This window comes from Brassica rapa, chromosome A03 (assembly GCF_000309985.2).
Source record: "Brassica rapa cultivar Chiifu-401-42 chromosome A03, CAAS_Brap_v3.01, whole genome shotgun sequence".
Lineage (NCBI taxonomy): Eukaryota > Viridiplantae > Streptophyta > Magnoliopsida > Brassicales > Brassicaceae > Brassica > Brassica rapa.
Window position 1 is genome coordinate 30,339,601 of NC_024797.2, and position 15,796 is coordinate 30,355,396.

The following is a 15,796-nucleotide window of genomic DNA, read 5'->3' on the forward strand; positions in this document are numbered from 1 at the left end:
CAAAAATTGAATAGACAATCAAAATTGAAATCTTTCCATCTCAGATGTTATATACTATGAAAAAAATGTTTGTTAATTGATGAGTTTAAGTACGGAGAGAGGGCCACCTAATTTAAAAAAAGATACCACTATATCAGCAGTAGGTACTTGTAAATGGTTATACTCAAAAGTGTTACAGGATCCGACTAAACTATCACATGAAGTAGAACAATCTGAATAGCACAGAGATAGTCACCTCCCCCCAGTTTATCTTCATTTCACAAGACCAAGAGCTTGGTTAACAGATGAGTATGTTACATGTAGAGAGGCAAAGAAGATGTAGTAGTAGTAGTTATACCTAGATGTTGGTGAAGCTTGGGGTCAATAATCTGAGTAATTGAAGACAAATGAGTAAGTTGAGCTTCAACTCCAACAGATCTCCCCGTGCTCCGGAAGTTTCCTCGCTTTTCATTTTGAAAAACACAAGAAAACACAAACGTTTAGTACCATACCAAATACATAAGACATATTGAAAGTATGGTTTAAGGTAAACCAGTACCAATCGACGCATTAATCTCTCAAAACAAAAGAATGAATCAGCTTCGTCTTCAAGAAGAACAATCATTGGAGAACAAAGATCACTCATTCCTTGACAGTAACCGACATCTTGGTCTATCCAGGCATAAACAGAGAGAGAATATCCCAAAGCTTGGACAGATTCTCCCTTTTCTCATAAAATTCCAAAGACCTGTCTGTACGGTTCACATCAAGACCTGACAAATACATAAAACTAAACAACTAAGCGAACTTTTGGAGATAAAAGGAGCCATGATGATGATAAAGTCACACTAACCAATCTGGTGAAGTGATAGGAGCCACTGGATAAATTTCTTAGCAAGAGGTCCACGACTTGTGAGCTTTTTAAAGAAAACTGAATCATTTGAGTTTGTACCTGAGAGAGAGAAGCAAAATGAATTTACTATTAGAAAAAACCTTAAGCTAATGGGGAAAAAAGGGAAGAAGATGATATTCTTTCAACGTATATGCAGATACTTTGGTATGGGACTTACCTTATAAACAGGCTCAAACCCACCCTCTTCAAGCTTGTTTGAGAGATTGAAATCTTGAGTTGCACTTTTAAGTTCCGAATAAGTAAATGTGAAAGGCTTTATTTCCATACTAAGCAGCTCTGCGAGAAAAAAAGAAGAAGAACAGTTCTTAAAATGAAGCAATCTGAAAGATGAATATTCCAGTTTGATGCCAAAACATTTTCAGCTCAAGAAAGAAAAAAAAGAGTTCTTATTATCTTCATCATCAGTGTACGGCTTTCTTCTTTTTCGTATGATGAAGATACCAACACCCGCAAGGATGCTCAAAAGTCCTAAGCCAACAATGACGCCAACAATAATACCAGTCCTGTTCTTTCCCTTTGATGGTGGCTTATTATCCACAGTTGGTCTAAAATCTGAACAGCAATATGTAACCCCTTGTTAGGTATTTACTCACAATAGAGAGTGAAAATCATCACTGTGTGTTACCTGGTAGATGACCACTTGTTCCCTCTAATCACAGGACATCAACCTAGAATCAATGAGGATATATATTATCAACTCCACACTCAGAATGGTATCGTTGAAAAGGCAAATTTACAAAGGGTGTTTTATATGGTTCTTATGATACCATGCTTGTGACAAAAAAAATAAATGATACCATGCAAGCTTGAGGGGTCTAGCATAGCATCGGGCCTCATGCTCCAGAAGAGCAACGCATCGCCCATTCTAGGCTTTACGGAAAGTCCATTTTTACCACATTATACCATGGTACGGAACTAAAATTCATATTGGCAGCAGGAAACACCGTTTCACCGCCTTCTTCAACATCCGTCCTGTATAGAATTAGAGTAAGAGTTATTTCTTGTATAAGAAAAAAAAAAAGAGAGACAATACTTGAATTTGGCAACCTTAAAAAGAATACAGTTAGAAAATCATCTTACAGATACATGAGCATTGTAGCCATGCGTTGACCTCCATTCTTAGTGTTGAACTCGTCAACAAAGTAATCATAGTGTGGTTCATACTTTTGGCCTTCTTCGTAGTGAAGCACTTGAAGTCCTTCTCCATGATCTGCACATTCCACAATCAATCATCTTAGGCACAATACTAAACGAACAACTCTAACACTAACATTAATACGCCTCAAGCCTAACATTAATCACTAATCAAATTCTACTGAAATCAAAATTTAGTTTCTACATTAAAACCTGAAAGGAAAATAAGAACTTGTTATAACTTACATTAAGATGGCACTGGCTTCTTTGGATACCGCCAATGGTGATTACGGTGGCGCCAATAGGAATCTCCATTACCAGACTGTGTTTCTCAGCTCCATTTTGGTGAAGCCAACTCACTGCAAAGTAAAAACGATAAGAGCTATGAATAATCTCTTCTCTGATTAAGCAAGAGAGCTCTGAGAAGATTTTTAAGGATTTAACAGTGATGAATCTGATGTAATGGAAGATAAATAATCCAATAAATCTTTAAACTACAACTTAATTTGGTTTTGGCCAAAAACTAATGGTTATGAGTTGCTTGTGAGTGAACGATTGTTACTTTTTTAAGGTCATCTCGGCATGAACAATTGTGGGAGAGAGAGAAGAAGATTAAAAAGAAAAAGGATATGACGAAGAAAGGGAGATGGTCATTCTGGATTCATCGAGAAAGGGTTTATAAAAGAGTGAAAAAAAGGAGGTGGAAGGATAGCATAGCTGATAAAGAATGAAGTAAAGAATGCAATTGAATGAGGGTGAGTAGATCGTGATAACTACAGTGTAACGGGATGTGCAGAGATTGCAAACCGACGATGGTGAATTGGAAGCGTCTGAGACGATGGTGACAAAATCTAAGTTAGGAAAGAGAGTTGGGCTCTTATGGGCCATTGCTAATATGCCCAATAATTTACCGGCAAAAATTATGTGTCAATTAAACAAAAGTCTGACCTGACAATTTAAAGCTTTTTGATTGGTCCAAATTTTTAATCTTACGTGGCATGTTTCTCTGATGATTATATATTTTTATTATAGTATAGATAGATAGATAGATATAAATGGCTTAATCTAGTTTTGATAAATCCCAAGCTAAGTTGCTCGAATGCATGATTATTACGTTGGAGCCTATAGATTGCGTTTCTAATTTTGTTTTCCTTTACAAAATTAATTAATTCAGTCCCTCTCTCTCTCTCTCTCTCTCTTCGATTTGGGATTCTAGGGTTTCTTGTTCGATTTGAATTTGGATTGTGAATGGTGGTGTAAATGTGAGAAAGTTCGTGATGTTAAAGAGGCACTACTACTCCAACGCCATTCTCCACAGAATCATCCCACGATTCGTTTCACAATCCCTAATGTCTGCTTCTTCCGATCCCTTTCTTCTCCGATCAATCGGGAACCGATTGGGTGGAGGTTACGTTCACAGGCTCGATCCCGTTAGATTTTACAACAACAGAACTGGCTGTAATGGGTTGTTCAAGGTTTGTAAAGGCGGAAAGCATAATGGGTTCGCGTTAAGAAGCTGTTTTGATTCTTCTCACAAGAAGGCTGATCAAAAGGCTCGAGCTTTAGCTCTGTTGCATCGCCGGCTTCTACATGGCCCCAGGGAAGAACACCGCGGCGGCGGAAACACAGACCTAGCGGATGGTCGTGGAGTTGGTAATACGACGAGGCTCCAACGGAATGATAAGATTGTTGTAGCCGTTGATATAGATGAGGGTATGTTATGTTCCCTTCTCTTCTTTAGGTGATGAGGCTTACTGCTTTGAAATCGTTTTAAAATGTTATGTTAAAAGAGTTATTAAACTGTTGAATTGGTTATAGAATAGTAATGTAACAGTAAGCTTACTAGTATATTTGTTTGTAGTTGAATCTGGATATATGTGTATCTCTGCCTAACTATACTAATGGAGGAACCACGTTGAACTATATGTCTTAAACTGATGTCTTTGAATAGTTTCATTTGTGTTGTGTTGTTGTATAGTGACTGACGGTTATGTTTTCAACTCGAGATTAATTATCTTTGATATGATTTGCTTTGCTTGCGGATATCCCGAATCTCTTGCTTTCCCTACACTGAACACCATTTTTTCTCTCTCTCTCTCTCTCTCTCTCTATATATATTCAGCCATTGTTTTAAGCTTTGCTTCATCTTATGGTCTTTTTTATGTAAGCAGTTCTTGGAAACTTTGTCTCGGCCCTTAACAGGTTCATTGCGGACCGCTATTTGTCAAACCATTCAGTCTCAGAATACCATGTCTACGAGTTCTTCAAGGTATGCAACGAGAGCACTTTCTTTTTTTGAGCTTTACATCTTATTGTTCAAATGGAGGAATACCCTCTTGCGTTTCTCATTGTGTTGTTTCCTAGTTTATGACCTCCTATGCTGGGATAAATAGATAGAGTTAGCTTGGAATAAAACCTTTTAGGAAAAGTTCATATACGAGGTGGATAAGGATAGGAGTTCTCTGCTTTACTAATATAGCACATTATCCTGTGCGCACTTTGAATGGGTGAAGAGGTCTTCGTAGAAGTCTGCTCCAGTTTTTCTGTTGTCAAATTTTCACCATTCACCAAAACATATAAAACTCAGGAACCCTTCTTACGTTGCCTTTTACTGTACAGATAAAACGTTGCTGGCTTCCCATCACAGATATTTTGTCTATGATATGCCCTTAAACTTGTGTCTCAATTTGTCTCGCAGATATGGAACTGCTCTCGGAATGAAGGTATTATCTAAAACCTTCTTTCAGCTATATGCATTAATCAAGGGACTAGCTGATGATTTTGCTGTCAAGAACTTTTTCTGTGTCAGCAATTTTGGTGATAGATTGGGACCTAATATTGTTCTTGTCCTGCAGCTGACATACGTGTTCATGAATTCTTTAAGACATCGTATTTCAAGAAAGGGATCCATCCTCTTCCAGGCGCCCATAACACTCTTCACAAGCTCTCAAGACATTGCGAGCTTTCAGTTGTGACGTAAGTGTCATGCTGTGTAATCTTCTCTCTGTTGAACGTTTTGACCAGTTAATTCTGAAAACCCGAATGTGTGTCATTGGATAGGTCCCGGCAGAATGCGATAAAGGATCACACACTTGAGTGGCTCGACATGCATTTTCCAGGACTGTTTAAACAGATTCATTTCGGGAACCATTTCGCTCTTCATGGAGAGTCTAAACCCAAGTCTGAAATCTGCAGGTACATACAGAATCAACTCATGAGTATTTTCAGACTAAAACTCAAACACTTTATATCTTTCATGTGATTTGATGGGCTAATCCAACTGCAGATCATTTGGAGCAGAGGTATTGATTGACGACAACCCGAGATATGCAGAGGAATGCGCTAACATTGGAATGAAGGTTCTCCTCTTTGACTATGAAAACTCATACCCTTGGTCTAAAACTGAGTCTGTGGATAGACATCCTCTGGTGACTAGAGTTCATGATTGGGAAGAGGTGGAGCAGCAGATTCTCTCATTGGTAGTATCAAAGTGTTGAAACATTTTTGCAATTTGATAATGTCATTTTGCTAGTGCTAAATTATAGTATTGATGCTTTCAAGTGACATTTATATTGTACAAACATGAAAGAAGCAAAACAAGATGGAATTAGGTAAAACTGTAATCTTTTAGCACTAAATTAAATGTTTTATTTTTCTAAATTTAATATTTTTAATCATATTATTCAACTTTTTATTTTGATGTAAATATATAAAATGATGTATAGTTTTAAATCTTTTAAAATCTCATTTATTTTAAAATGCAATTCACAATAGGAGCATAAACAAACAAGTACGTTTATGCTTTTACTAACTAGTATCAAAACAACACTCTTTCACTTATTTGTCTCCTCCTTTGCATGGAGAACCATCTCTAGAGATACTAGCAGAACCACCAAAACAACACTCTTTCACTTATTTGTCCACTCCTTCATCTGGATTAACTAACTGAGTTAATGATTTGTATGTTCTCTGGTTGGAAACCACACCGCTGGCGATTTTTCCTTGTACATCTCTGTTTTTTTGAAGTGTAGAAAGTTTTAAAACATAGTTTAGTGAAGAAGCCTAACAATCACTTTAGATAATGTATGTGAAAAAATGGTGAAGTAAAGCATACTCTGGATCAGACTTCATCATACGTGGAATATGCTCATACAAAGGTGTCAACTCTCCTCTGTAGCTTATGCAAGCCTTCTTCAGATGTCCCGGTAGATCTGAAACTTCAGTCACCGAAGCCAAACTACCGACAAATTCGGAAAGAATGTCTCCAAAATGCTGGGATGCCTTTTACCATGGCACAAGAACTCCAAATCAAATACAAAGTTTTTAAATTGTAGCATCAGTCCCTAATATTACTAACACTTTCTTACCTCTTTAGCAAACTCTGTGGGTAGAATGTCGATGGCCATGCATAGTACACCATCACCATCCATGTCATTGTAGTATGAATTGTTTATAGGATCAAACCTAAAGACATTTATCAGTTCAACAAGTTTCATTCCATAGTTAAAAAAAGACTATAAAGAAAAGATACTTTCAAGGTTTAGATTTACCTAAAGAAAGGGGAGTCAATTGAAGTAGCTCGGTTAACAAACTCAACAGAGCCACCGATGTCACAAGTTATATCACATATTCCCACTAGCGGACATCCTTTTTCTGCTAAATCTTGAACCTGTTTGGTGCTTAGAAGACGGGGAAACTTCTTCTCCCAGTACATACAGTTTACTGCACAGAAAGTCAGAGTTAAGTACACGCTGGAACTATTGAATTTCCAGGGCCTACCATGAGATTTTAGGGGACATTGGCGATTTAGTAAATGTTTTAATAAAAATATTTTTTTTTAAACAAATTTGAGCTTTTTTTACAAATTTAGAAGTTCATATCAAGTGATTTTTTTTCAAAATTTTGGGAACTATAGGAAAATGTTTCATTAGGCTTTGCACAGGACCGGCCTGTGAATTTCTTATAAGTAAGCTCATCAACTCTTGAGGCAACATAGAGATCATGATGTACCAAGAACTGATGTATAAGGGGCGATCTTGTCGTGAAAAACTGGATTGTAGTGTTCCGGGTGTGCATAATAGTCAGCCTGAAGATAAATAAATGAAGATTTAATAGTAGTGTAACAAAAGTCACAGGCATGGAGCTAAGTTGTTAAGTAAGTGTTACTTTGTCAAATGACTTTGATGGATCTTGGTGTTCAACCATGTCTTGGCTGGTAATAATACATCCATATACTTGATGTACTCGCTTTGTTGATTTTCCATTTTGGCTCATTCCTTTGTCCTATGCATAAATACACACTTCATAAACCAAAACGTGTAACCTTTAATACCCTGAAAATGAGTAAAAAAGCAAAGCTCCATTTACTTTTACAAATAGTTCAGGAAGGTTGCTTGGTTCAACAAAAGTGTGAGGAAGAAGCTTGAACATTTCTTGCGCCCCAAGAGAAACTGCAAGATGAGAAAGTTGAATGAAAATCCTCAGGCTAACGAACAAATAGTTGACCTAATGGCTAAGACTCTTGGTTCAATTCCCGTTGGGAAGGTCTGCTCTCCTGAAAAATAGTTAATTTAAAATGGTTTAAGCCTAGCCCTAGGGGATGTATGGGATTCCGGGTCTACAACCTCTAGACATTCGAAAAAAATCCTCAGGCTCAAAAGTTCATTAGAGGATCAAAGAAGTTACCATTTCCTGTTCCCGTGAAAACAAATACAAGAGGGCAGATTCCTAGTGGGAGTCCCTGGCTTGAAATCTCTTCACCAACAGAAATCACAGCAGCTTTTGCTGCAGCCAATGAGGGATACATATAGGATGAACCTAGCGAGAGGAAAGGAGTTGAGTATCCTTGACTTAGATATCCTGCATCGAAAATTAAATTCATCAACACCTAAACATGTAAGCTTATTAATGCTTTAAAAAGAACATGTTAGAATAGCAGCAAGAGCAGCTTACTCTGTCCCAGTCCATGTAGGAAGTCAACAAGACCAGCTCTGCCTGCATATATACCAAATGCCAATAATCTTTTCCCATATGATCTCCAACAATGAGCTCATAATCATACAAAGTCACTCTCTCAGACAATATCTGCATTTTCGAAATACCAGATTTCAACATTCCCAGATATTCTCTTGAAAGGGACTAAAATTTTCTTTTAAAAGGCATGAATGGTAGTGACAAAAAAAAAGGCATGAATGAAAACTCTTCTTACTTTATCCAACAAAGGCATTTTTTCTTTCTGTGCCCTATGAATGTGTGAAAAGAAAGCATATGCTCTCTCGGGAAGTATCATTTCTAGCTGCAAGACAACAATACACACTATACTCTAAAACTCATAAACACAAAAAAAATGTTATATCCGATGCATGAAGATAGTGCGGAAACAGACAAATAAACAAGAAAGTAAACGACACAAGGATAGTTCACCAATTTAGTCACGTGTCCACGGGTAAAGAGAGATCTCCGGCTAATTAGTGCTAACGTGTCATACAAGACTCAAGAATTTAGTATATTCTTTAAAAAAATGCAAGTTTTCTATATACCTTGGGTTGTTTGATACAGAGTATAATCCCACAATCAGACAAATCATCAGAGATTTCACATCCGACATCTGAGTACAAGGCATCGTGATAGATACGCTTCTCAGATGGCTGAACCACAATGCGTGAAACGCCTGTTCTGTCTTGTAAAAGACGGGAGCAATGTGAAGGCGTCAACGGCGTTCTTCGTTCCCATTTGTTCACTGATTCAGCTAGTATTCCCACAACCCCATTCCCCAGCTTCTTCTTCTTCTTCATCTCCTCGTCAACACTTAGATTCATATTTTAAGAGTTTATTATTTCTGCACAAGAATAACAAACCCCTATCTCACACTCCCTGACAATGTTTAATAAGGACACAAACCTATGAGTTTATAAGATCATTTGCGACAAGGAAAGTTCTGCAAGAAGAAATGAAAACGTACCTGATGATGTTGATCATGCAATGCTTGTGAACTGTTTTTTTAAGATGGAATCTTTTCGATGTGTAGTAAGAACTATGTTTCTTTACGTCCTTTTATAAGCTAAACTAGATCTTGATATGTGCATGCATCCGTATTTTCATATATATCAAAATATTAATGTTTATATTCCAAAAATTTATGATTGAATATTTTAATAATATTCTATAACTTTATAGATGTTATCCATATCATTTGACAAACAAAATCTAAAACTCTAAATAGTTGAATAAACGTATTGGGAGGTGTGAATGTGAAAAAAAAAATTGATAAGATATTTTTTAACAAAATCTATTTAAAATCATTGTAAAATGTATTTTCACAACTTAATCAATTTAATTTATTATTATCATTAAAATATAATTGAAATATTTTACAGAATTTTTAATTTTCGTTTATAAATCAAAATAAATTAATTTTAATTTCTAATGATGTTTTTTTTTTTGAACTTGAAAAGGGTTAAACCCGGGTCTATTAAATACACAGACCTAACCCCCGGGTGAAGGTACAGCCCACGGATAGACCCTCTCCTGGGCATTCAAATGAGCCGAAAGCAATAACCCATATCCGTGTGGCCAGCGGGGTTTGAACCAGAATTTCTAATGATGTTTTATGCTAATTATAATATTAATTAAATAATTTTGGATTAAATTTTTAAAAAGATGCCAAAAATATTTTGTTAAATGTTTTTAAATATATATATATTTGTATTTTATACAAAAAGATAAAGATATTAGAAGAAAATATGTAAAACTTCGTAAAACTTCTGAGGAAATGTCCAAAATGAAATGTCATACATGAAATAAGTAATGGTTTTTATTTTAATGGTGTAGATTATGTATATCAACAAAAAATAATTGGTAAAAATACATCATTAAAATGAGTAGTTGGAGATTGATGATAGGCCTGTTGGTTTCTTTTTGAAAAATATTATATGTATAATTTAAAGTAATAGTCTAAAGTTGTATATAATGATCATATTATTAGAACGAAAGGAAAACGTGTTCTTTTGATAATTTATTTGTGTTGCATCTCAGTGGTAGTAGATGTGTTTGGTATATAATGATAAAGTTGTTTATAGATTTCAAGAGGATGGCGTGAACCAATCAATGATATTCCAAAATTAATCTAAACTTCGTTTTTGAACATATTCTCAAAATTAAAGCTAATTTAAACTTTGTTAAATAGACTAATAAAGTCCTCGTTAAAGATTATGTTGTGTTGTCCTTCATCCATTGTTAAACTTTTTAAGAATAAAGAAAGATTATGTTCTGTATTCGTTAAAGATTATGTTCTGTATTCGTTAAAGATTATGTTGTGCTTCTGTATTCGTATTTCCAATGTAAACGGCAAAACACAAATTATAGCACGCTAAAAAATGTATCCCAAACGTTAACGGAGGAGCAACAAATTAAGGTGGTGCAATTGACACCCCATATTAGTTCAGTTTTGTATTTAGTGATAGTTTCGTTGGTAGGTCTGACTTTTTTTGGGTCAAATGACCATAAAATAGTTCAAAATTAACAAACAAACACATTTGAAATTAAAGCTAATGAATGGCATAAACCGGACGTATGTAAAATAGAAGAAAAAACTATCACTAATTTTTTTTAAAGACTCGCACAAAAGCTGATGAACTCATTCTTTTAGGTCAAATACAAATCTGACATGATTAATACTACAGTTGAGCATAACCTTGTTGAATTTTCGTTTTTAGTAACAAATAAAAGTATTGGAAACTTGGGCTTTTGATTTGGATAATTTATTTATAGAATATCACGTTTTCATAGAATGGGCTTAAGCTGTTGCCTCAAAACACGTGTGTTCATGTTTGTGGTGTTACATATGCCAAACTTTGTTCAAGAATCAAGGGAGGAACGTTGTGTTATGTTTATCCGATACATTATCTTAGACAGATTCGTATATGTCTTAGGGCAAGAATCTCTATCTTGACTAAGTTAAGAGTATATGATGTAGTGGAAGCTTCTAAGTTTTGTGAATACTCTTTACAGTGTTTAATCAAAAGGATTGAAAAACAATTTCTAGGTGGTTTATAGAAATCTATTTAGAGTTTGGAAATACTCTTTCCCGTGTTATAATCTCAAAAAGCTCCACCAGATATGTCTTCGAGTTTATAGCTCTAGCGAACTCCTGGGAGTCGGTACAAAACCAGACGTCGTTAACAGTTGCGCGCTTTGCTTTCCGAATAGCTTCCTTCATGGCAGCGCTTCCGCCATAAGGGAGAGGAGATAAGGTCCAAAGATTTATGATATTCACAATTAACAAATAAATTTCTTTTATGATGGCTATGCTCTTGTGACAGAATGTGAAACTTAAACAATGTTTTCGTATAATCGATATCTGTGTGGCGACCTATTACGAGGTTTTTTTGTCAATATGTTTCATTCAAAAGTAACTGGAAAAACCAGAGTGCAGACGAGCCAAAGCTTAAAGCAACATAAACCTATGTGTGGAAAAGAACCCACAAGTTGGTATTAAAAAAAAATGAAAAAAACAAAGGAGAAATTAAACTTAGAGCATCTCCAACTCAAACCTATTTTTTTCTCTATAATTTCCTATTATAAAATAAATTTGCTCCAATGGTTTACTATATAATAGAATTACTCTATTATATAAGAAAAATAAAAAAAAATTATTTTTTGCTCCAAATATAGAGTGAAAAAGTCAAATCCTACAATAGAGTAAACTATTAATGAAAATTATAAAATAAAAAATAGGTTTGGAGCTGGTCTTAAGAAACACACGCAGATGCTGTTATGTTCCAAAGCTCCACGGCTAGGTTTCAAGCACTCACATTGACAAAAGCTTCTGGCATAATTAGAGTACTAAGCCAAGCAGGACCACCTTGTGCTACATAAGATTGTAGTCTATGATCCCGAGTCACACTTATCACCACCTCATTTGCCATTTTGTTGAGCAATCTTATTTTTTTTGAAACACTTTTTTTTGAAACACAAAAAGTTAGTTTATCAAAAATATTAATTTATCTCCAAATTAATATTTTTGATAAATTGCACACTTTTTTGCACACTTTTTTTTTTCGCACACTTCTTTTTGCACATTTTTTTGCACTCTATAAATTGCACACTTTTTTTTTTTGTTGAGCAATCAAAAATATTAATTTATCTAAAAAGATAGCACTCTATGACCTCAAAAATATTAATTTGAAGACAAATAGTTTATCTCAAAAATTGCACTCTATGACCTCATTTGCCACTTTATGGAAGCAGGGCATACTCTGGATCAGACTTCCTCATACGTGGAATATACTCATACAAAGGTGTCAACTCTCCTTTGTAGCCTATGCATGCCCTCTTCAGATGTCCAGGTAGATCCGCAGCTTCAGTCACTGAAGCCAAACTACCAACAAACTCGGAAAGAATGTCTCCAAAATGCTGGGAGGCCTTTTTTTAATTGACACAAGAACTCCAAATCAAGAAAAAAGTTTTTGAAACTGTGGACTCATTCCAAGTACTAAAAAACATGTAATCATCTTACCTCTTTTGCAAATTCTGTGGGTAGAATGTCAACGGCCATGCATATTACACCATCACCATCCATGTCATGACAGTATGAATTGTTTGCAGGATTAAACCTAAAGACACTTATCGGCTCAACAAGTTTCATTTGATAACTAAAGTAAAAGACTATATATAAAGAAAGACCTTTCAAGGTTTAGATTTACCTAAAGAAAGGGGAGTCAATTGAAGTAGCTCGGTTAACAAACTCAATAGAGCCGCCGATGTCACAAGTTATATCACATATTCCCACTAGTGGACATCCTTTTGCTGCTAAATCTTGAATCTGTTTGGTGCTCAGAAGACGGGGAAATTTCTTCTCCCAGTACATACAGTTTACTGCACAGAAAGTCAGCGTTAAGTACACGCTGGAGCTAGTGGAAAATGAATTTCATATATATGTAAACTCATTAACTTTAAAGGCAAAAGAGAGCACAGGATGTACAAAGAACTGATGTATAGGGAGCGATGTTTTCGTGGAAAACTGGATTGTAGTGTTCCGGGTGTGCATAATAGTCAGCCTGAAGATGAATAATAAAGAGTTAATAGTAGTGTAGCAAAAGTCACAGGCGTGGAGCTACGTTGTTAATAAAGTGTTACTTTGTCAAAGGACTTTGATGGATCTTGATGTTCAACCATGTCTTGGCTGGTAATGATACAGCCATATACTTGATGTACACGTTTTGTAGATTTTCCATTTTGGCTAATCCATTTGTCCTGTGTAGAAATATAAATTTCATTTCTCAAAAAAGAGCATAGTAATATTCAATACCTTACTTTTAGAAATAGTTCAGGAAGCTGGCTCGGTTCAACAAAAGTGTGAGGAAGAAGCTTGAAGATTTCTTGCGCCCCAAGAGAGACTGCAAAATGAGAGAAATCAAAAATGAGACAAAACATCCTTAGGCTGAGAAGAGCAGTATAAGGAACAGAGAAGTTTACCATTTCCTGTGCCGGTGAAGACAAATACAAGAGGGCAGATTCCTGATGGCAGTCCCTGACTTGCGATCTCTTCACCAACAGATATCACAGCAGCTTTTGCTGCAGCCAATGAGGAATACATATAGGATGAACCTAGCGAGAGGAAAGGCGTTGAGTATCCTAGACTTAGATATCCTGCATCAAAATTACATTCATCAACATCCAAAAAAGAAAGCTTGTCTCTTACAAAAACATGTTACTTGCAGCTTACTCTGTCCCAGTCCATGTAAGAAGTCAACCAGACCAGCTCTGCCTGCATATTTACCAAATGCCAGTAATCTTCTCCCATGATCCCCAACAATGAGCTCATAATCATACAACGTCACTCTCTCAGACAATATCTGCATTTTTCTAAGCATTCTTAGAATTCTCTTTAAAGAGGACTAAAGAGAAGAAAGGATGAATGAAAACTGTTCTTACTTTATCTAACAAAGGCATGTTTTCTTCCTGTACCTTGTGAGTGTGAGAAAAGAAAGCATATGCTCTCTCCGGAAGAATCATTTCAAGCTGCAACACACACAACACACTAAAACTCATAAACACACACACCAAAAAAAGTGTTATAACAAATACGAGAAAATAAGATTGTTTAACTACCGATAGCGTGTCATACAAGATTCAATGCATACCTACAAAGTTATTTAGTAGATTCTTTTTTTTTATAAAGCAAGTTTCCTATTATTACCTTGGGTTGTTTGATACCGAGTATAAGACCACAATCAGACAAGTCATCAGAGATTTCACATCCGACATCTTCGTACAAGGCATCATGATGGATACGCTTTCCAGATGGCTGAACCAAAATTCGGGAAACGCCTGTTCGGTCTTTGCCACCGTGTAAAAGACGAGCGCAGTGAGACGGTGTCAACGGTGTTCTTCTTTCCCATTTGTTCACTGATTCAGCTATAATCCCCACAACTCCATTCCCAAGCTTCTCCTCATCACCACTTGAGTTCATATTCATGAGTTTATAATCTCTGCAAAGGAATAACAAAACAACATCTCACACTCCCTGACAACGTTTAACAATGGCACAACCATTTGGTAACTCATAGAGGACTTACATACAGACATTAAAGCATCATATTCCGGAAGAAAACACAGAGAGTGATTGAGCTAAAGCTCTTGCAAGATCATTTACGACAAGGAATGTTCTACAAGAAGAAAATGAAGACTTACCTGATGATGTTGAACTGGTTTTGTCAAAAGATGGAAGCTTTCTAAGGTGAGTTTAGAACGCGGTAATAATACGTCCTTTTATAAGCTCAAAATTATGTAGATGATTAAAATTATAAAAATGATGATTAGTTGAACTGGTAATTGGCGTGTTGCAATTCTTTTTTGGAAAAAAATATATTAATAGTATACCTTATATTAATAATAAATAATAATCTATTGTTTTAAATCATGATATAAAAGAAAGAAAAACGTGGTCTTTTTATAATTATTTGTGTCACTAGATGTATTTGCTATATCATACTATATCATATAAAGTTTGTTTATAAAATACACGAGGATGGCATAAACTAATCAATGCTATTGTAAAAAGTTGAATCTAAACTTTGTTGAAGACTAATAAAGTAAGTCATCGTTAAAAATTTATATAATTCAATAGAGGGAACAGTAAGAACACCTATCAAACACAGGCGGATAACGTGAACGGTTTACCAACATGCAACAATAATCTTAGTAAACTACGAAAAGTCATTGTTAAAGGTTATTTATAGTGCTTCTTTTTTTTTTAGTAGTATTACGCATGTAAACGACAAACAAAATTATACAAACGCAATAGACGTTAATAAAGTTATCCTCAACGTGAGCAAGAAAATGTGGTAAAATTAATCTAAGATTTGTTATATAAAATGGACTAGCAAAATCTTTGTGATAAAATCCTATTATGTAATGCAATACACAATGACAAATGGATTAATTAACTACTATTTCGTTTATACAAAAATTACTATTTCAACTTTCAAGAGGAAGAAAAAGTAAGAAAGGGAGAACTTGTCCCGGAGAAGGTCGTCTTAATTTAGACGTGGTTTGATAGAGATAATGACGGAGTCTGCCCCAACGGAAAGTGTATTAGTGTATGAGAAGAAGAGAAACATACAAGAGAAGAGTGAATACGTTATTCTCTTGCTGTTTCCTACACTGAGATCACGACTCTTACTACTTTCCGTGTTCTCTACGTCTGAACAGGCTGGTTTTCGTCTGATTCAACAGACTATAAACTTGTTAAATTCCATAATAATCAAA

The 15,796-nt window shown here is 35.4% G+C and overlaps 2 protein-coding genes, 1 long non-coding RNA gene and 1 pseudogene across 4 annotated transcripts; 1 reads left to right on the forward strand and 3 right to left on the reverse strand.

The window, feature by feature from the left end:
• Positions 1-52: 52 nt before the first annotated feature.
• On the reverse strand, positions 53-2,844 carry LOC108871249. 2 transcript variants are annotated; one of them, XR_001957905.2, is made up of 8 exons: positions 2,589-2,844; positions 2,273-2,385; positions 1,973-2,102; positions 1,690-1,864; positions 1,518-1,560; positions 539-1,444; positions 338-443; positions 53-250 (listed from the first exon to the last, which is right to left on the reverse strand). It is a non-coding gene; the product is annotated as an uncharacterized LOC108871249 (long non-coding RNA). The 2 variants fall into 2 exon arrangements; XR_004456386.1 differs by having other exon boundaries at positions 241-443.
• Positions 2,845-3,084: 240 nt separating this feature from the next.
• Positions 3,085-5,720, forward strand: LOC103862216. The gene is made up of 6 exons (XM_009139916.3): positions 3,085-3,739; positions 4,198-4,295; positions 4,725-4,749; positions 4,882-5,002; positions 5,087-5,221; positions 5,313-5,720. The coding sequence occupies exons 1-6, from the start codon at positions 3,304-3,306 to the stop codon at positions 5,521-5,523; spliced, it is 1,026 nt and encodes a 341-aa protein (XP_009138164.1). The 5' UTR covers positions 3,085-3,303; the 3' UTR covers positions 5,524-5,720.
• A 28-nt stretch (positions 5,721-5,748) lies between these two features.
• LOC103862217 lies at positions 5,749-9,125 on the reverse strand (annotated as a pseudogene).
• LOC103862218 (alpha-aminoadipic semialdehyde synthase) lies at positions 9,114-14,562 on the reverse strand. The gene is made up of 10 exons (XM_009139917.2): positions 14,226-14,562; positions 13,961-14,047; positions 13,752-13,881; positions 13,502-13,675; positions 13,340-13,422; positions 13,163-13,279; positions 13,008-13,083; positions 12,730-12,901; positions 12,543-12,639; positions 9,114-12,448 (listed from the first exon to the last, which is right to left on the reverse strand). Exons 1-10 carry the CDS (start codon positions 14,502-14,504, stop codon positions 12,263-12,265), a joined length of 1,401 nt encoding a protein of 466 aa, XP_009138165.1. The 5' UTR covers positions 14,505-14,562; the 3' UTR covers positions 9,114-12,262.
• Positions 14,563-15,796: the final 1,234 nt, after the last annotated feature.

Excerpts from the sequence above, each read along its gene's own strand:
- LOC103862216 (XM_009139916.3), top strand. The coding sequence starts at position 3,304 with ATGTTAAAGAGGCACTACTACTCCAACGCCATTCTCCACAGAATCATC. Across the intron at positions 4,296-4,724 it reads ATGTCTACGAGTTCTTCAAG|ATATGGAACTGCTCTCGGAA; the intron begins GTATGCAACGAG and ends TTTGTCTCGCAG. Across the intron at positions 5,003-5,086 it reads TGCGAGCTTTCAGTTGTGAC|GTCCCGGCAGAATGCGATAA; the intron begins GTAAGTGTCATG and ends GTCATTGGATAG.
- LOC103862218 (XM_009139917.2), bottom strand. The coding sequence starts at position 14,504 with ATGAATATGAACTCAAGTGGTGATGAGGAGAAGCTTGGGAATGGAGTT. Across the intron at positions 14,048-14,225 it reads TCGGTATCAAACAACCCAAG|CTTGAAATGATTCTTCCGGA; the intron begins GTAATAATAGGA and ends TGTGTGTTGCAG. Across the intron at positions 13,084-13,162 it reads CATCAAAGTCCTTTGACAAA|GCTGACTATTATGCACACCC; the intron begins GTAACACTTTAT and ends ATTCATCTTCAG.